At 37.4% G+C, this 22,262-nt stretch overlaps 1 protein-coding gene across 1 annotated transcript in view; it reads left to right on the top strand.

The window, feature by feature from the left end:
• The window catches only part of LOC306848913 (double C2-like domain-containing protein beta), a 34,572-nt gene that overhangs the window by 5,340 nt on the left and 6,970 nt on the right, over positions 1-22,262 (top strand). The window contains exons 5-8 of the mRNA XM_079383707.1: positions 9,172-9,281; positions 14,493-14,619; positions 14,753-14,809; positions 15,908-16,032. Of these exons, the coding sequence (XP_079239833.1) occupies positions 9,172-9,281; positions 14,493-14,619; positions 14,753-14,809; positions 15,908-16,032 (419 nt within the window). The remainder of the gene's footprint in view (positions 1-9,171; positions 9,282-14,492; positions 14,620-14,752; positions 14,810-15,907; positions 16,033-22,262) is intronic.

Below are 22,262 nucleotides of genomic sequence, written 5' to 3'. Positions count from 1 at the left end.
GACATAGACGTACACACACTCTCACGCAGGTACGTGAGCGTGCAGGCATTAAAAGAACCCATTTATAACATTCTCTCTCTCCTTTTGTCCTTGTACTCATTTCATATGCATCCATATGCAATCTATTAAAGGAATAGTTCACCTAAAAATAAACATTTCGTCTTTTACTCAACCTCATATGACATTTCTTCTTCTTTTATGGAGAATAAAAAGAGTTTTGTTTGTACAATGGAAGTGAATGGAGACCATGACTGCTAAGAAAGATTTTCAGGAGTCACACTTCAGAGCATTGTACGGCCTGTAATATACTGTAGTGTAAAAAGGGCTTGACCCAGTGTAAACTAAAAGTAAATTGTTTTGAGTAATTCAGTTACAAAAAAATAAATGAAATATAAATATTAAATGAAAAACTTTTTTTACCATTTTAGGTAGCTGTCAAGTCAATATTTCTAATTTCTGACATTTAAGAGGGCTTGCCCCAGTGTTGTTAACTAAAACTAAAGTGTATTAAAAACTAAGTAAAATAAATTATTCAGTAATTAAAAAAATGCAAATAATCTGATCTCATCATCATCCAGTTGCACCGCCCAAAGGACGGCCCTGTTTCTTATTGACACACTACAGCAAAAGATAGAAATAACTGACTTAAAATATTTTTTGCTGGTAAAAATAATAGTGTTCTAATAAGTGACTCTAGTGACTTGAATAAAAATGAAAACTGAAAATATAAAAATAAAACCTCATTCAAAATATTAATAAATGCTACAATAGCTAGTCCCCATCCACTTTCATTGAGCATTCGTCAGAACTACTTCTTTTATGTTCCACAGATGAAAGAAAGTCACACAGCTTTGGGACGACATGGCGATGAGTCATTTTTGCTTGAGCCATCCCTTTAACGAACTACTTCCCATGCAGGAACTCCATCAGCATCCCATAAAAAGTGCAGGAAGCAGAAGGAAAAAAGCGAGAGGGAGGGAGAGATTGTAAAGCGCGAAAGTGGCCCTTCTTGGTTGGGTGTGTGTGTGTGTGTCATCATCACACAGCATGGAGAATGAGATATCTGAGTCACACACACTCTCCCAAGCTGCTGCTCTGGGAATCTCACTGCCCTGGGCCAGATGGAGGGAGGAAAGGGAGAGAGAGAGAAAAGGGGGAAGAGAGAAGTGGAAGATGAGGATAAAATATTTAGAAGCAAATGCGATAGGCGATTTGGCAGGAGGAGAGAGAGACAGGTGAAACCATATGCTGTTACAGGCAAAGATGCAATATGAGTGAGGAACTTGGACAGAAAATAGCTGGAAAGCTAGTAGGAGTAAGTAGGAGCATTTTTTGATGAATACTTGAAGGGCAAACTCAGATTGTGAGTTTGCTTTTATGGTTTACTGTCTAAAGTACCATGTTTTTAGTGTACTCAACATCACTGGAGCTTAAAGTCAACAAGAAAATAAAGTTTACTTAATGCACTTTTCTAGTTTTATTTTGAATAATTCACCAGTACACATTATTCCAAAGAAGAAAGTTTTTTTTTTTTACAATTGAAAAAAATTAATACATTTAGCAAGGATGCATAAAATTGATCAAAAGAAAGTAAAGATATTTAGAATGTTACAAAAGATTTCTAAACAGCACAAGTGTTTTGAGGGTAATATGAAATGTTTATTGAACATCAAATCATATTAGAATGATTTCTTAAGGATCATGTGACACTCAAGAACACTGGAGTAATGATGCTGAAAATTCAGCTTTGCATCTCAGGAATAGATTACATTTTAAAATATATTAAAATAGAGTTCTTTTAAATTGTAATAATATTTCACAATATTACTGTTTTTACTGTATTTCTAATCATATAAATGCGTCTTTTGTGAGCAAAAGACCTCATTCCAAAACATTAAAGATTTTACCGTCCCAAATGTTTAAACCGTAGTGTACATGTATGTATGTATGTATATATGTGTGTGTATTAGAATTATATATTCCCAGGAATACATTTGTAGTACTACTATTGTACATTTTCCAAAACAAATGGTAGTACCAAGGTACATTTTTGTATGTGATGCTATCAGATAATCATCATGGTACTATCATTGTATATGGTATATGTATATGTGTAGTTTGTTCATTTTTATTGAATTGTAAATACCATGTTACATGGATACTGTATGTTAAACACTCAGTATAGTCTTACCATTTGACGCCATCACTGTACCATGGTACTGCCACGGTAAGGTCAATGAAATGAATGATTCATCTCAAGTCCCAGTAGCTATTTGCTCAGTTGGTGCTGTTTTAATGGATTGTTACATGTATTTTTTGCTAATGTCTGTTGGAATTAAAGTGTGTTTATTCATTTGCCGAACATCCTCAGGGGGCGAGGGAGAGGATAGCCAAGCTTGGCTGGTTCCAGCTTCAAATGCAGCAGTGCAGAGAGTAGAACAGTGTGAGAGAGAGAGATGAAATGAAATGAAATATGCAGAGAAGCAACATGTTCTTCAGGCAATGAATGACGTGGACTCGCTCTGTCAGGAGAGCGAGTGCAGGAGAGGCTGCGGTTTGGGAGATTGTGTTTGGGTCTTCACAGCCAGAGCGTTTCTTTGATTTAACACTAATTTGTTAAATGAGCTGTTGCAGGGTAATTGCCCAGTTTGGGGAGTTTAGCGTGCATGTCAGGGTATTTGAAGTGCGAGAGTCTGGGGCGGGAGAAGAATTTTAGGGAAGAAATGGTGTGATGGTGAGCTGTGTGTGTGTGGGTGGTCAGATTTGGCCTACATTGAGGAGAGCAAACGTCCCCACAAGTAGCAGCACCATTTTTCAGGGGGTACCAGCGGTGGTTCTGGCTCACTCTGTGACCTAGGCAGGGCATGACATGACTACAGGGGGAAAAAAACACTTTCAACTTGATCTATAGTGTTTTGTGTGAGATGAGTTCAGTGTTACAATTTTTGTGCAGCGTGAAAGGGGACCCGGGTTCAAGTCCCGACCTAATATGTTGTTGTTGCTGTTTTTTCAATATACAAAAGCTCAATTTTAACTGAACTTGACAGCTAGTGATCGTCATGCATTTTCGTTACAAAGAAAAGAGCAGTTTTGACATTTTATTCTACAGGGCAAAAGCCATGCATGTTTGAAGCAAAATAGTGTTGCATAAAGGATGACAGAATTGGTCAGTTGAATGGCCAAATTTAGACATACACCTTATTTACTTAAAATAACTGCACACCTTAATTTGCACACCTTAATAAATTGTCTTCATGGGCATGGTGCTTCTGCCCACAAGGATAGTAAAACATGAAATCACCTTCTTTGTGGAGAAAGCTAAAAACAAATGACTAAATAATAAACAAATATATAATATAAATACAATAAGTGCTAAAAGATAATGTGGTCGTAAAAATAATAATAATATATTAAAAATGTCTTTAAATGATGTATTTGTCTGTCTATCCTTCTATTTATTTATCTATATTTTTATCTATCTTTTTTAATTTCTATTTATCTATCTATCTGTCCATTGTCTGTCTATCCATCTCTCTGTCCGTCTATCTTTTTGTCCATCTGTCTTGTCAGTCTGTTGTTCTATATATGCATCATTCTGTCATTCTATCTATAGATTGTTATTTTCTTGATAGATGTTTGACAGATAGAAGGACAGAAAGACAGACAGACAGACAGACAGACAGTCTATCAATCCGTCTGTCAGTCTGTCTATCATCTATCTGTCCGTCTATCTGGCTATCTATCTATCTGTCTATCTGTCTGTCTGTCTATCTGTCTGTCTGTCTATCTGTCTGTCTGTCTGTCTGTCAAGCTATCTTTCTGTCTGTCTGTCCGTCCATCTGTCCGTCAGACCCATCCATTGCTCTTGAAAAATACAAAATGTTATTTTCAAAAGTTTGGGTTAGTCTTAAACTAACAGTTTAAACACAAAAACAATAGAGGTTTACACATTTAGACCTTTATTAGGTAGCTAGGTAAACAAGTGTATGTATGTGAGTATTGGGAGTGAGCAGATTTTAGGGTAAGAAACAGAAGGGGTAATGATGATTGTGTGTGTGATTGAGAGGAGGTGAGCTGGGGAAAGCCTCTCGTCCTCTCTCTCCTCTGCAAAGTAGGTGAGCAGATGTCTGCCTTTCACCTGAGGGAGAAGAGATAAATGATGTTTCCTCTCCTGTCCTCCCTGACTGACTCTCTCTCTTCATCTCTCCCACTATCATCTCTACCCAGATGCATCATGCCCATTCAAACTAGGAGCATGTGTTCCCTCAGATTTTTGATCCAAGTAGATCTGAAATCCAATTTCTCAAAAATTATTTGTTGTAATTTATTGCAGGTAAAATAGGTTCTGAAACACTGGCACTTTTACTTATCTAAATTTGGATAGTCCAGCTGAGTTGCACCTGAGTCTTACTTTTACATAACAAGCTAAGTAGCTAAAAAGTGTATCTCACCTTGGCCACAAAGTGAGCAAGGACTGCAAAAGTGTATGACACCACTGCCTCAAACTATTTATGTAGTTTGTTTATACTTTTATCTCTTCTTTTCTCCTTGTGTCCTAGGTTTCTCTTTGTCCTTTTCGTATATCAGAATTATTATTATTTTAATTTTTTTGCATGTATGCGTGTCCTCATCTTAGCCCACCACTTCCCCAGCGCCACCTGTCTAGATCTGCTACTGGGGATCTTCCTCTCTCTAGCAGCAGCAGTTTGTGTTTGGATTATTGTCCGGTTGGAAGATCCAAACATTATAAGATTTCTAACAGAGTTAGTCACTTATTGATTTTATATCTGTTGGTATTTGATAGAATCCATGATGCCATGTGTCTAAACAAGATGTCCAGGACCTCCAGCAGAAATATAGGCCCACAACATCAAAAAATATAGCAGAATATTTCATTGTACACATGGGGTACTTTTTATCCCTGTGTACACCAAACCCATCTTGAGTGTTTGCTGCTAAAAAGCACATTTTTTAGTTTCATCTCACCATAGAAGCAAGTCATGTTTGATAACTGAATATGCTGGAGTTTGTTTTTGGATGAGCTAGGAGAATTTTTCTTGAAACCCTCCCAAACAACATGTGGTGATGTAGGTGCTGTTTGACCATTTATTTTTTTTGACCAGGGTTTCTGACCCCGAGACTCAACTATTTTCTGCAATTGTCCAGCTGTGGTCCTTGGAGAGTCTTTAGCCACTCAAACTCTCCTCCTCGATGTGCGTTAGGACGATATAGACACATGCCCTCTTTCAGGCAGTTTCGTAACATTTTCTGTTGATTGGAAATTCTTAATTATTGCCCTGATGGTGGAAATGGGAAGCTCAGTTATCTTTGCTGCACATCAGAAATATATTCTTTGGTTTTTCTCATTGTGATGGATGATTAAGAGAATTTAGGCTTTGTTTTCCCTCCTATTTATATTTCTGTGAAACAGGAAGCCATGGCTGGATAATTTCATGTTCATAATCACCCTGGAAATTGAGAAAATGAATGGGAATATACTTCAGAGATATTTTACTCATAAGAATTTCTAGGGGTACCAATAATTGTGTCCAGTGTGTATATAAGAAAAACATTTATTTCATAATGAGATTTTCCCCGATTTTCAATTGTTTTAGTTCAATGAAAGGTTCGATTTTTGTGATTTAAAAAAAAAAATTTAAAGATCAAAAGGATTAATAATGCAGGTTTATTTTCAGAGCCTTCTTTGATCATATTTACCAAGGGTGCCAGTAATTCTGACCACGACTGTATATAGGGCCAGATTTACTAACAGCTTGCGACAGCGCAAATTGTCTTTTGGTGTTAAAATAGTACTGTCAGGATTTACTAAAGATGCACAGTGAAGAATTAGCACTGAAAAGGCGTGGACACAAATATTTTTGCCCCTGAACTTATAAATGAATATACATTTGTTGGAGTTTCCCTTTCAGACGCAAAATTTATGGGAGGAGAGTATCAAAATTAATCACACAACGGGATTTACTAACAAAAAGCATGTCTTAAACTATTTTGTGCCTGTGTCGTAAGTAGATCACCCGCACCTGATGAGCACCGGCTCTGCTTATTTGTGACTACGCTAATTTGTGCTGCGCTTGTTATATTGCGTTAATCAGTATGTAAATGAGATGTTGCGTCTGTGTTCTTTAATTTGCCCATCAGCGCGGTTTTGGAATTGTGTTCTCGTGCTAATGTGCCCTGTTTAGTAAATCTGGCTCTTGATATTTAAGCTGCAGTTATGTGCAAACAGTATTTATACGTAGTTCTTTGATGTTCATAGAAGATCACCATAGAACTTCTTGTGCAACCTGGGATTAAGTGCTTTGTTCAAGGGCACAGTGGTGATGACTCATGGGTTGCACTTTGTAGGAACTGAAGCAGCCTTCCTTTCCTAGCCCAGAGCTTTAACCACTACATCACCACCCACTGCACAAAGTGCAAACGACTGTAGCACATCTGAGCAGCATCTGACTCTAACAGATTCTTTAAATTCAGAAACTATTTACAGCAGTGGTAATTTGTGCACAGATGGAGCTTGGGAGGTGTTAATTATTGCCCCAAATGCTCTTAGGTGGTGAAATGTGAAAGAATGTTTATTTTGGGGATGATTGAGCTTCTAGTTTAGTGGTGAGTTTAGAGCTCAGTTTCTTCATTTAGGATGTACTGGGGTGATGCAGTGTAGTGGTTAAGACTCAGGCTGTTGATCGCAAGGTTGCTTGACCATCACCATTATGCCCTTGAGCGAGGCGCTTAACCCCATGGTGCTCCAAGGCGACTGTCCCAGTAATAAGCTCATGGTGCTGTTCTATGATGACATTGCGTGAAAGTCGTGGAAACATTCCACTGGGTAGATGGTGATAAATTAAAGTTCTTATATTTTAATAGAATAATGTTTGAGAAAATGTTTCAGCCTCACCTGCACTGAAGAAAAGTCATCGTTTTCATCAGTATTTTTGTCTTGCATTCCAGTAGAAATGTCTAAGCGTCATTCAAATCAGATAAATTCTTGTTTTCAGAGAATATATGTTGAATTAAGTTTAAAATGGGGTAAGAAAAGCTTAATTGCAAGCTATATTTTCTGAAAATAAGTCTTCTCCTGCACGATTTTGTGTATAATAAGACTTTGCTTCCCAGTCTGAAGTAAATGCATCTTTAGAAGATGTTTAAATATTTTTATTTTATTATATATATATATATATATGTATATACAGTGGGTACGGAAAGTATTCAGACCCCCTTAAATTTTTCACTCTTTGTTATATTGCAGCCATTTGCTAAAATCATTTAAGTTCATTTTTTTTCCTCATTAATGTACACACAGCACCCCATATTGACAGAAAAACACAGAATTGTTGACATTTTTGCAGATTTATTAAAAAAGAAAAACTGAAATATCACATGGTCCTAAGTATTCAGACCCTTTGCTGTGACACTCATATATTTAACTCAGGTGCTGTCCATTTCTTCGGATCATCCTTGAGATGGTTCTACACCTTCATTTGAGTCCAGCTGTGTTTGATTATACTGACTGAACTTGATTAGGAAAGCCACACACCTGTCTATATAAGACCTTGCAGCTCACATTGCATGTCAGAGCAAATGAGAATCATGAGGTCAAAGGAACTGCTTGAAGAGCTCAGAGACAGAATTGTGGCAAGGCACAGATCTGGCCAAGGTTACAAAAACATTTCTGCTGCACTTAAGGTTCCTAAGAGCACAGTGGCCTCCATAATCCTTAAATGGATGACGTTTGGGACGACCAGAACCATTCTTAGAGCTGGCCGTCCGGCCAAACTGAGCTATCGGGGGAGAAGAGCCTTGGTGAGAGAGGTAAAGAAGAACCCAAAGATCACTGTGGCTGACCTCCAGAGATGCAGTCGGGAGATGGGAGAAAATTGTAGAAAGTCAACCATCACTGCAGCCCTCCACCAGTCGGGCCTTTATGGCAGAGTGGCCCGACGGAAGCCTCTCCTCAGTGCAAGACACATGAAAGCCCGCATGGAGTTTGCTAAAAAACACCTGAAGATTCTCTGGTCTGATGAGACCAAGATATAACTTTTTGGCCTTAATTCTAAGCGGTATGTGTAGAGAAAACCAGGCACTGCTCATCACCTGTCCAATACAGTCCCAACAGTGAAGCATGGTGGTGGCAGCATCATGCTGTGGGGGTGTTTTTCAGCTGCAGGGACAGGACGACTGGTTGCAATCGAGGGAAAGATGAATGCGGCCAAGTACAGGGATATCCTGGACGAAAACCTTCTCAAGAGTGCTCAGGACCTCAGACTGGGCAGAAGGTTTACCTTCCAACAAGACAATGACCCTAAACACACAGCTAAAATAACGAAGGAGTGGCTTCACAACAACTCCGTGACTGTTCTTGAATGGCCCAGCCAGAGCCCCAGAGAGATCAAAAGGGTGCTTCTACTAAATACTGAGCAAAGGGTCTGAATACTTAGGACCATGTGATATTTCAGTTTTTCTTTTTTAATAAATCTGCAAAAATGTCAACAATTCTGTGTTTTTCTGTGTGTGTGTACATTAATGAGGAAAAAAAATGAACTTAAATGATTTTAGCAAATGGCTGCAATATAACAGTGAAAAATGTAAGGGGGTCTGAATACTTTCCGTACCCACTGTGTGTATATATATATATATATATATATATATATATATATTATATATGCATATATATAATAACCCTACTGCCTAAACCAGTATATATAGATAAAATTAATAATAAAAAATTCACTAGCTACCCCACAATAAATCTTACTTAAGTTGTTACTTTCAGAGTAATAAAAATGATGTCCAATACAGCTCAGTCTGAGATAGATTTTGCAAGAAAATGCAGGAAATATTGCTGTATGTGCTCAGGTGAAAGTGATCTTTAGAGAGCGTTTTAAGAGAGTGATGAATGGATTGGAAAGGTTTTGTGGAAGCCCTTGTATGGAGATGGTTTGGGTGTGTCTTGTCCTAATGACTAACTAAAGCATGCGCTCCCTCATTTACAATAATCTGGGTTCATCAACATTAGACTTGTAAGAACAAATTTATGTGCCTGCACAGCTGTTGCAAAGCCAGCAGAAATTGTGCACGAGCAGCTTTGTCTTGACCCAGTGTGTGTATAAATTAAATTTGTTATCAGTCTCAATACACTCTTCCTCTCTTTTTCAGGCAAATAAATTGCGCAGCAAGACTTTAAAGAACACGCTGAATCCAGTGTGGAACGAAACGCTCATCTATCACGGCATCACGGCTGCTGACATGACCACCAAAACCCTCAGGTACTGTACTACCTCTGATCCTCACCAGCTTCAAGTATTTTTGGCTCTACTTGCACTTTCAATTCACCTTTGAACATATGGTTCTGTGTCAAATCCCATGAGTGTCTCCGTCCGACTTATTAATGACAATGATATCATGTGTGAACTACATTTGTGTGTGTGCATGTGTGAATTTCATTACTTTGAGGTCAAGTGATCTCTGCAGAAGCATAGTGACTACACAGAACATTTTGTGTGTGTGTGTGTGTGTGTGTGTCTTCGACAGCATGTAGTGTCTGTGGTGCAATAACACACAATAGCCTTAAGGTAACACCCACACTTGGGTCTAACCTTCTGTGTAGATGTACGCTACAATTTGAGCAATAAAACTCAGAGGACAGAACGAGATAGGGGCAATTTCTCTAGAAATGTAATAGAAACCCTTGTGATCCACAGCTGGGAAACAAACCTAGCAGGAGCTCTCGCGGGATGAGAGAAAGGCAGCCAGAGATAAAGAGAGAGCGAAGCCGCTTGCTTTACTTGTTCCACTTTTTGGTTGAGACCGTGAAAAATTCAAGTTTCATGCTGTAAGGGTTTTTAACTCAACCCCGATTTACCTCAGCGCTTCAATCCAGAGATTTTTGCTTCTGCAGTATGCTGAGATATTTGTAGAAATTGGGAATTTTTTTTTACAAACTTCTTTTTTAGATGCATACATTGTGCCAAAAGTGACACGTGCCGATCTGTTTCTTGTGGTGAACATGGGTTCTCGTCATTTTGGCATCCCATAGGATGAGTTTGATTCGATGATTCTTTCTGCTCTGTTACGCTCTGTGACCATCATCCCGAAGAGCAGGTTGTCGGAGCCCAGGGCATATATGGAGTGTCACCACGGGCAGCGTCAGCACCTTGTCACAGTGACTGTGTCTGGGCTGTGACAGCTGGCCCATCTTAAATCCGGCTGCAGTTATTCAGTGAAGGGTGAGGCGAGAGGAATTCATATTTTATGCAAGATTTTGAAGGTGTTATCCAGAGCAAATAGTAGTTCCATATTTTACTATATTTCCTCCCATGTGGCCCTTTGTCAATAAACTGCTTTTCTATCGTCAGCTTGTCTTTTGTCATGTGAATGTAATTTCCCACATGAGAACAATGAGTGCTGCTGGCAGGCTATTGGCAGGGAACATTTTCTGAAGAATGGCTGCGTTATCAATAGTGCTAATGTGCCATTATAGGAAAGCATCCTATGCTATTACTGGAGTCGCCATCGTAGTGAATGTCACTGAAGCGTACAGTATGTGTGTTCATTGTTTATATAGTAGGCAGTGTGAGTTGAGTGGTCTTTTAGGAGCCTAGCTGACAAATTTGTGCCACATTTTAAAAACACCCTGACTCTGTGCCCTAACCAGACGTAACACTTTACAGAATAATTTTTCTACCCTCACTAGAGTGAAAATGTATGATGCAGCGATTACCGCTTATCAGAAGTTTGATGTTTAAAATACAGTTGTGGAGAGGGATTTTTTGACAACTTTTTAACATTTTTGACAATTAGGATTGGATGAATTAGAATTATCATAAAATCAGAAAATGTATCTAAATTTTTTTTCACTATTTATCCATTCGTCAGTCCATCCATTCATTATTCTATCATTCTAGCTCTCTATCAATCCATCCATCCATCGTTCTATTGGTCCATCCATCCATCCGTCCATCCATCATTCTATCGGTCAATCAATCCATCATTCTATCACTAAATCTATTTATCATTCTGCCATTCTAGCTCTCCATCCATCATTCTTACGTTCAATCCATCCATCATTCTAGCTATCTGTCTGTCCGTCCATCCATCCATCCATTGTTCTATCAGTCAATCTATTCATCATTCTGTCATTCTAGCTATCCATCCAGCATTCTTTTCTTTCCATCCATCATTCCATCATTCTGGCTATCCAACCTTTCATCCATCCATCTATCATTCTGTTGGTCAATCTGTCCGTCCGTCCTTCCATCCATCTATCCATCCATCTTTCTATCGGTCAGTCGATCCATTCATCCATCATTCTATTGGTCAATCTATCCATCATTCTAGCTGTCCGTCCGTCCGTCCATCCATCCATTCATCGTTCTATCGGTCAATCTATCCACCATTCTAGCTGTCTGTCCGTCTGTCCATCCATTCTTCCATCCATCATTCTTTTGGTCAATCTATCCATCATTCTGTCATTCTAGCTACTCATCCATCATTCTTTTCTTTCCATCCATCATTCTATTGGTCAATCTATCCATCATTCTAGCTGTCCGTCTGTCCGTCCATCCATCGTTCTATCAGTCAATCTATCCATCATTCTAGCCATCTGTCCATCCCTCCACTGTTCGATTGGTCAATCTATCCATCATTCTGTCGGTCCGTCCATCCATATATGCATCCATCCATCCATCCATCATCCTACTGGTCAATCTTTCCATCTTTCTATCATTCTAGCTATCTATTCATCCATGCATCTATCCACCCATCCATTCATCCATTCATTGTTCTATCATTGTTTGGAGCAGTTTTAGATATTGTAAGATGTGTTAAATGAAGTAGCGTATACTGCATTCTTATTAGTAGTTGAAATCATTAATCGAATTAGCATATGAACCACTTAATAAACATGTGAAAAATTAAAAATATTGAGCAGTCATATTCTGCAGAATCCTGTGGAGCTTTTTGTGAAATACTGCAGGCACAGGTTCTGGCGTGGGTCTGGCCATGACTCATCTGACTCACAGTTCAGTACTGAATAAACACTGAATAGTACCTGTCTTTCGGATGTCCTGCATCCTGGTGACTTCCATATGCATGCAACTCTCAACATAATCACTGTGACTGACATTAACAAGGAAAGCTCAACCCCATGAGTAATAAATAGCAGCTTCAGGAACGGTCCCCAGGACAGGTTACAGGAAGTAGAGAGCACCTGTTATCCACCTCCACACGAGTGTGTGTGCATATGTTTATTTGAGCACACCTGGCTGGAAGGAATGACTAATCGAGCCCAAGAAGGAAGTGAGAAGCCAACAAGATCATGATGTCAGTGTCATCTGCTTACGTGCAGCCTCTTGGGCTCTCGCTCTTTGACACCCACATTAACACTTCAGCTCTTTCTCTCCTCCATTTTGGTATTTGTCTCCTCGTCCTGGTTTTTCTGCCTCGTATATTCTTTACTCAGTTTTCTTTTTCCGTTACGTCTCTGTCGCTGACGTAAAAACCATCTATTTTTTCTTACATTGTGCACTTTGCTTCAATTCCTCTTTTCTCATTCTGGTTGCTGTTATTGTTTTGTTCCCTTAATATCCCTCTTTCTCAGAATCAATACCGACAAAACCGATAAAAGGTTTTGCAGGTTCAAATAACTAAGTTAGGGGGAAAAGCAAATTTACCCATATTTTTTCAAATGAAAAAATAATATGGCATATTTATAATAGCATATTTTAATTTGTATTCATTTATAATATATTCAAATATAAATATTATTATATCAAAAACTGAACTTTAACTTGCAATGTGTTGCTTTACCTTTATGCAATTGAGCAACCAGTCAGTAATTTTGCTGATTTAAGTGTCTCATCATATTTCATAATGTCATCCATAGAGGATTATGGACATAAACACTGTGAAAGAGGTTTGTTTCAAGTCAGACATGAATGAACTTTATGTTGCGGCTCAGTGAGTCAGATGTTAATTCAGTAAGCATTCTGGCAGATTCAGTGAATTATTCGTTTGAATGATTCAAAAAATTACTTTGCAGTTGTAGAGTCTTTTGACTCATTAAAGTAGAACTGGCTCAAAAGTGTCAATTCAGTAGTCAAATGTAATGAATCAAATAGACTCTTATGAATTATTTGTTCATAAATCAGACTTCAGTGGCTGCACTGTTTATTTCTTTTTACATGTGCATCCAGCAAGACAAGACAAGAGATTTATTATTTTCATTAACCGTTATTTTTAAATCATTATCATTCATTTAGATTGTAAATCATCAACTTACATACAGTATCATTTATTTTGTCGTGACGCTTTAAATTTAGTAGCTCTGCCTCCAAATAGTGATCCATGAAATGCTTCAAAATTAATAGCGTGACACATTTTATACAGTAATCTAGATTTTCAGATTGGCTCAGTTTAATTTCATTTTAACCTGAATTAATTTTGTCACTGATATTTGACTGATCATTATAAGTGACTTTAGTAATATTCAGGTTTGCATAAAGGTGCTGTTGAACAGGATGATGTAAACTGTGCAAAAAACTAACATAAGTATTCATTTTTCCAAGTATCTGATGAATAAATGAATCAAATAGACTTATGAATTATTTGTTCTTTTGAATGATTCAAAAAATTGCCCTTTGGTTGTGGAAACTTGTGACTCATTAAAGTTGATTAGTTTATTAAAAGAACTGGTTCAGAAGTGTCAATTCAAATGAATCAAAGAGACTCATGAACTATTCATTCATGAATCAGGCTGCAGTGGCTGCACTGTTTTTGTTTTTACATGTGCATCCAAAAAGACATTACAAAAGATGTTAACTTTTTTTATTGTTGTTGGTGTTTTTTGCCACAACCATGTCTTTTAAATCATTATGATTCATTTAGATTGCAAACGCTCAACTCAGATACAGTGTCATTTGTTTTATTTTGTGACGTTGTAGATTAAATAGCGATGCGTGAAACGTTTGAAAATTAATAGTGTGACTATTTTTACATTTTCATTTAATTTAGCTGACGCTTTTATCCAAAGCGACTTACAATTGCTATATATGTCAGAGGTCGCACGCCTCTGGAGCAACTAGGGGGTTAAGTGTCTTGCTCAGGGACACATTGGTGTCTCACAGTGGATTCGAACCCGGGTCTCTCACACCAAAGGCATGTGTCTTATCCACTGCGCCATCACCACCCATTTATACAGCAATCTAGTCTTCAAAGTCATTTTATCTGAATTAATTTTGTCACCAATTAACATAAGTGTTAATATTTCCCGATATCTGATGTTTTTTATCAGCACAAATTAAATGGTCAAAAACGATATTATGACCAGCCTCTAGTCAATACCACCTACTTCTCAGCTCAGAGCCTCAGCCTCTTTTGACGTATTCTCTTTGGCTGTGCGTGCAACATGCTTAACACGTTCTGTCTTGAGAGTTGAGCTGAAGAATTTTGAGTGCCGTCTTTCTCTCTCTCTCTTGCAGGCTGTGTGTGTGTGATATGGATCGTTTAGGACGGAATGAGTTCATAGGTGAAGTCAGGGTGGCCCTCAAGAAACTCAAGGAGGGAGAGAGCAAGAAATACTACATGGGCCTCGAGAAAATTACACAGGTGTGTGTTTGTGTGTGTGTGTGTGAGAGTCATTGTGGCTGTTGTGAGGTTATGTCCATTGGAATTTGTACTATGCATAATTTAGTGTTTGGGTATTTGCTGTATTATTAATAACCTTTCTATGGTCTTACAGACCCGGGAGGGTAAAAGCCAGGCAGTGGATACTGGGGCTCCTGTTGCAGAAGAGGAGGTAAAGATCCGATACTTTCCATCTTATACTTGAGACCTCTGCAAACTCCCTATTTACACTGAAACTGCCCTGATTATAGAATACTCACGTTGAGGGCACAATGAGGACAAAGCCCCCAGGATAAAAGGACCTGATTTTTATTATCTCAAAACACCAATTAACAACCAAAGCACTTTCCTGAACACTTGTTTTTCCACTTTGGACTGATAAACTGTCCTGGTCCATAAGGTTATCATATTCAGTAGCTGATTATAAGGTGATTATATTTAAAATAAGTTTAAAACTTTTTTGGGATGTCACTAATGGGAATCTCTCAAATTATCATGAATGTTTTGAGACAAGTCTTGTAATATATTTTGCCTGTACTATATTGTATATGGTGTTCTCTAACTAAAAGTATTTCTTTAATTTTAGCTAACAGGTTATGAAATTCTGAAATATATTAAATGAACAGCAAAAACATCCTTTGCTCAAGGAGTATTAAGTATATACTCACACCTTTCAAAAGTCGCTAATGCTCAATATAGGTTGTATTTATTTGATGAAAAATACAATAAGAACAGTAATATTGTTAAATATTATTACAATTATTATTACAGTTTTTTTCAGCAGCCATCACTCAAACCATTTTCCCTCAGAAATTTACTTGCTAAATAAAATAACACATTTTAGTTTGTTTATTTTAAAATCTGTCTGATCCCAAACTTTGTTGGTTAGTGTATTTTGAGACAACATTCTTATCATTTTTGCCTGTACTAATATTGTAACTGCAATATTGTTGCTGCTCATTTACTAAAAGTGGTTCTCTAGTTTGAGTTGAGAGAAATTGGTATTTTACTGAAGGAGTTTAAGTATATACTTAAATGTTACTCGGAAATTTGCTGCCTATCTATTGATCTATTTTTAATGCAAATTTTGTTATTCCATCTGTATACAATTAAAAATAACCATTTTATTGAGAACTACAAAAACAGTCATGTTCCTAAGGGGATGTTTAGCCTGGTTGTACCCCACTGACATATATTGTTTAATGTATTATTGATGATCTGAATATTGATCAATGGAACTAAGCCTCTCTGTCCTTCTCTGTTTCTCTAGCGTGGCCGTATCCTGGTCTCTCTGATGTACCTCACAGAGAAAAGTTCTCTGATTGTGGGAATTATTCGCTGTGCCCACCTGGCCGCCATGGATTCGAATGGCTACTCGGACCCTTTTGTCAAAATGTGAGTCTTTTGCTGTGTTTTTTCAGTGTACGATGGTAAAGTTACAGGAATTGATAAAGAGGCGGGGGGGATCACATGTCCGGTGTCCTCCAAGCCAAAAATAAAGTGGAAGCTTTTAGTCCAAACGCCTATTCATGCTAAGTCAGAGTTTTTGGCCTTGCAAAAGCATAAAAAGCCAGGCAGTCAGAATAAACAAGATCCAAAAAAGTGCTTTCCAGCTTTGTTCGCAATATGCGTCAGACTGTTTTTTTTGTTTGTTTTGTTGTTTTTTAGTGGTTTGAGATGAGACCCTTGGGTTTTGTGTGATGATTAGAGCCTACAACCCCACACGAGTGGATCTAATGTTGTAATCAGTACCTCAAAGCACCGATGTTGTTCAAATAGAGTTAAAGCAAATTAGCAGACGAGTACAATCCCCAGGGCTCCTGTAGTGAGTCAACGGTGGGCATGATTATCATTTTCACAGCTTTTATTTAATTTTCACATTTATTACGATCAAATAATCAAGTTTTAACAAGCATAATTTCGTTTGTCCTGCCTTGAATCATTGCATAGCACAGCATCAGGCGAACGTAAGTACATGTTACCGCGATATGACTCAATTCACTGGCATCGCCCTCCTCCTAGTTAGCATCATGGATTTCATTTCAGGGTGATTTATTTCTCTCTGTACCTTCGGTTGATCATAATTTATCCCCCTGTGGGTTCTTGCGAAGAGTAATTCAAAGTCCACCCACACAATAAGACATGAAGAGATTTTATTTAGAGGCATAGAGAATTAATGGGGCAAAGAGATGGATGCAGAGAGTCAAGAGGCAAGCGGAAAGTCAGAAAAAACTCGGTCGTTGCCTTTTTTTTTTTACCTTGCTCTCTCAGCTTCGGCTTCCCGCCCTCGGTTTCCCATCACATGCTCTTTTATCATTTGCCATACCTCTTCTTCTCGACACTATGCATTTCTTGCTCTCTTTCTCTCTCTCCCTCCGCTCGAGTCTGATAAAGCATGCATAAATCTTGGACCACTCTCTTACTGTTGATGGGGTCCTGTTCATTCTTATCGTGAATGTATTTTGATGTGTTGTGTGATGCAGAGGAGTTTTTTCCGCTATCTGCTCAGAAGAGATAGGATTTCCTTGTTTATCGTGCCAGTTACAGGCACTGATGGGCTCACTGGAGCAGTGGAAATCTATTGTTAGAGAGTGGACTGCTTTTATACAGCGGGATAGACTGCTGGGAGTGTGCGTGTGCATGTGTGTGTGACAGCTGCTTTAGCGCTTGTTTAGGACTAGACTTGTCAATATAGTTTAGGATAAGGTGGAAATTTTGAATCCATCTCTCGTGACACGTATGACAGCATGGCTTGTGTTGATGATGGGATTGTTTGTGCATTGTGATCGCTGGACCAGATGTTATTTGGCTTTTTGTCCACTGAGGTTGATTCCAGTTATGGCTGGATTTAGCTGGAATTTATTGAAGCAGCAAACTCATTTTATTAGACTGGATTTTCTGCATCAGTCACTCTTGTCTTTTTAATAGCAACAAAGGCTTTAATTGTAATAATTTAATGGATTCTAAAAAAATTTAATGAAGCAACATAATTGGAATACACCAATAATGTAAAAACCACGAGTTTTCAGTGTCACCAATTAGCTAATGAAAATAATTTACATTTTAATATAAATTTATATATAAATTTTGAAACAGGGCTAAATAGTAAGGCTCAAAAATAAAGAGCAAAAATACTCTTTTAAAAATTTAATTTTTATTTAATTTTTCAGATATTTTTAAATTATTTATGTTTATCTAATTTTTATTTTATGATTTTGTTTCTATTTTTATGTGGCTATTTTTCTTTATTAAAAACTATTAACTGGAATTATCATTCCAAAGAAATATTAAATAATCAGTTTGAAATTATATCTAGTAATAATAAGTAATATAATTTTAACCCATTCTAACAGATGCTTCTCTGTCAAGTATTTCTCTCAATTTTGTCAAAATTCCATCTAGTAGCTGTCGGTCAGCTACTAACTCTCTCACATTGGCTCCGGGTCAGCAGACCAACGTTATTGTTGAGTCCTGGACTGGCTTAGTCTATAATAGAGGGAACATGAAACTGGACATAAGTAGGGATTAACTGTTGAGGGAAACTGGAGGCCAATCAATACTGTAGTCGTTCCATAGGGGGAAAGAGAAACTAAATCTCTAGATTTAGAGAAGGACCGCTAGTGACGTTCACATGTTTGTTTGTTTTTTTCTGAGATGTGCTTCTCGGGCAACAGAGAAAAACCGAAGAAGCTTAGGCAGGGAAGCTTACCCACAACTCTCTATCTCTTCTCTCCTGTATGTGAATGTAATCACCATATCCAGGTTGCTAGAAGGAAATCCATTTAATCAATGTGCTAAAGCAAGGCTACAGGCATTTTCAGAGAAATTCAGGAAAGGAATCGACACATCAGCTGTGTTCGAAACATCTCGAATGTAATTAACCAAGCAAATCATTTGTAGACATAGCCTTTCTGTGTAATAAAGTTATTTTTAGAGCAATCAGTGATTAGTTAATTATCTCCAGCAGAGATACAAACAAACACTTTAGCAAATTTCGTAATTCAGATTATCTGATAATTGTTTAAAGAGGTTTATTTTCTTGGCTTACAAAGATAAAAAGGCTAAATTAATGATTTAAATGTTGATGGCATTTGCAAACCATTTTACTTTCCAGCCTTTGATGCATTTCCTAGCTAAACAGGATATTCAATGAGAAAATGTTTAAATCATTTAATGCTATAGTTAACTAAAACTAAAATTGAAACCATAAAAAAACTGTAATTTGAAGTAAACGTTAACTGAAAAAAATAAACAAATTATTTCAAGTAGTTTTCAATGTGACAGTTCTTACTTTCATTTAGTTTAACTTGATGTACTAACATAAATAGAACTAAAACTCAAATAAAAATGACTAAAAAATAGACATTAAAAAATGACAAAACACAACGAGATAGAAAATTGAAAAATAAAAACTATAAGTTTCAGTGATAATAAAATAACACTGTTTAGGATATGAATAGATAATGATCTATTTATGACAGGTTATTGGAGGTCATTAGTTTGGTGAAATTACCCAAAATGGAAAGATGTTTTCAGAAGATGCTCATTTTCTTTTGAATAACATGCACCAAAAAATAATGAGAACAGGAAAGTGTATTAAGAAAGTAGAGCCACGGCCTGTACCATGATGGTGGTTGAACAAGCGTTACAGGATTGGTTTTGAGTTCCAAACACTCCAAAACCAAACACTCCAATCTGGCTTTTGTTGGTACCATGAAGCTGATCATCAACTTTCTCTGTCAACTCAGGCTTGATCCTGAGTTAATGGAACACGCACGTGAATGTGTGACATCAGCAGCGAACAGCATTTCCACTGAAATACTTGTCCATGAAAGAGGACAAATAAAGAAAATGATCTTGCTCTATCAGTGCAGTCACAAGTGAAACTTGTGAAGTTAGTTTATATAGTTGATAATATATAGCGATATAGACTCAAACATGCATGGTCACTTGCAGCCATTTTTAGTGTTATCTATTGATTCTATATTTATCTATTGATTCTATATTTATATTAAATATGATCTGTATAAATTAATATTCATTTAAAATAAATGCTTTATAATAGTTGTTAAAGTAAAAGGGCTTGTGTGTGTAATGGAGTAATAATAATATAAATCATATGTAAATTTTAATTATTATTTTAATTAAATAATTATATCTTTTTTTAAGGTACTTCACAGTGACCTTTAATTTGCAGGAAGAGAAACTGGGGGAGTGACTTTTTTTGTGTCAGACATGTGTCACTTTGCTCACATCTGATTGGTCCAATTTCAGTTTGAGATCTCTAACCCAGAACATAACCTGCTGTGGAGCAGGTTAGCTTTGCAGTGTAAGTTACTATGGCAATGAACGCAGCTAAAAGCCATTCCACTTTCATGGTACCTAAAACCCAGGATTGGTGCAAACTAAACTGAAACTTACCTGGCTAGCCAGCTAAACCGGCTTCATGGTACAGGCCCCACGTCAATTCTGATCTAATGTTGCAGAAGCCTCTGTCAATCGGTTGCTTTTATAGTGAGCAAACGCACATGGTAAACGATAATCCATCTGAGGCTAGAATTAAATGTCTGTTTTTAGCATATCAGTTAGGGTGAACATCACAAAATAATTAATATTCATGATTCAAGTACGCCTGGCACAGTTGCGCTGAGCCGCTAAAGTAAATTTCCTGAGGAGCGAAGACATGAACAACAGCAGAGAAGAAAAACCATCTTTTTCAAACAAGCATTTTTCTCTATTCATATCATATCTGTCACAACAATGCCGTGTCTGGAAAGTTTAGTTTTATGCTTTCAAGTACTTTCTCGCATGAGTGTATCTGTGGCAACTAGGCATTTAAAACTAATGATATTTCTAATGTGTATTTAGAGAGGCTGATGAGATTTAGATATGCCCCCACTTTTTAGATTGTGTGTGTGTATGTAATGATTATGAATGAGACCTCGTAGAGTTCAGCTCTATTTTCATCAGGCCCTCGGCATCACCACATAATTAGAACAGACAAGGGAATGCAGATATTATTGCACATGCTCTAATTAATGTCATTACACGGGACACAATTTCAATAGTTCCGCTTTCATCTGAACTTGTTGCAACGGCGAGACATTTAGGTTAGCGTTCAAATGTTTATTCAGACGCTTGGCATCGTGCACCGACTTCTTAAATGTGCTTTTTTCACTAATTGCAGAAACGATTAAGTCAAAATGTAATTAGTGACTAATTCACGGATACATGGATGCAGGTGCACATTAAAGCGTAAGTATGTAATTTTCTTGATGTTAAAATACTTTCTCCTATCTCTGTGCAGAGTCAACTACAGCAGGTTGATTTCCAGGAAACATGTCAACATTGGAACTCTGTGGTGCTTTCAGAACATTTCTCTGTTTGTTTCAGTGATTTCAGCTTCCTAACACAGCAACATTGGCTCCAGCAGTAGCGTCAGTTAGAGGCAGGACTGTCAGTTTGACTCGTTAATGGAAGATGGAAGGAGTATTCAGTATTCTTATACACATTTTCATTTGATGCCACTAGTGGCACATAAATTACTTTTACATTTGGCAGAAGCAAAACGGTTTGCATTGCTTTCATGGTGTACTTCTTGTAAGTTCATGCATTCGCCCTTGGAATCAAACCCATGACCTTCAGCTTTGCTACTGTTTGAGCTACAGGAATGATAATTACACACTAATTTTATGCTGCTTGCACTAATTACAAATGACACACTTCAGCTTTAATATATGTAAATATTATGTAAAATGATTTTTTTTTCTTGTTTTTCCATGCCTCTTATGAACTGAACTTGCTCTGTAAGAATAGGGCCCAATAGACTGGGAGTTAACATATTGAAAATGTCATTCTTATTCTAAATTTGTCCTCGCTACACTATGATTTCCAATACTCAAGACTGTCTCATTGTAGGCGTAAACATTCTGTCCATGCCAAATTTCTTCTTTCATTCAGGACTGACGGTTGTCATTGTAGACAGGCTATTCCAGGACGACAGTTATTCTTTTAATTACCCAGATGACGACAGTTGTCTCCTTGGGGTTAGATCTGAAGTGAGCCCTGTGGTATCAAGAATGAAATTTCCTGCAGCTCTTCTTTAGAAGGACATTATGTGCCTCATGCTTAATGTAATAGCATCTAACATTAGCATGCTTAGCATCAGTCAGTTTTGACATTTAAATCAAGTTTATCCGCACTGTAACTCTTTCAGGGTCTGACAAACCGTTGATGTCTTTGTCACAACTTTCCATGACGACATGAAGGAAACAGCTGGAACATGTCCCATGTCCCACGCCTGTCTATTCTTTGGGCCTGGGGTAGGGGAACACATCCAGAAATGTTGTAAATTTAAATGACACCCAATTAATATCCAACACTTATTACAGGACTTGTCAATAAAAAATTAATAGGATCACATTAAAAAGTCATTAGAAATGCAAAATCATCCTGTCAGTGACATAAAGCTTGTCACACAGAAATAAAACATCATTAATATTCTGATTAATATCCTGACATGTACCAGCAAATCAGTCAATATCTAAAGATTGGCTAATTTTATATTGAATCACCACTCAAGCATCTATTATTAGTTTCAATAGTGTGTCATTAGTCCAGTGGTT

Source organism: Barbus barbus (assembly GCF_936440315.1).
Source record: "Barbus barbus genome assembly, chromosome: 29".
NCBI classification, from domain to species: Eukaryota; Metazoa; Chordata; class Actinopteri; order Cypriniformes; family Cyprinidae; genus Barbus; species Barbus barbus.
Note: the sequence above shows the minus strand (reverse complement) of the source record. Positions and strands in the feature narration are given on the sequence as shown.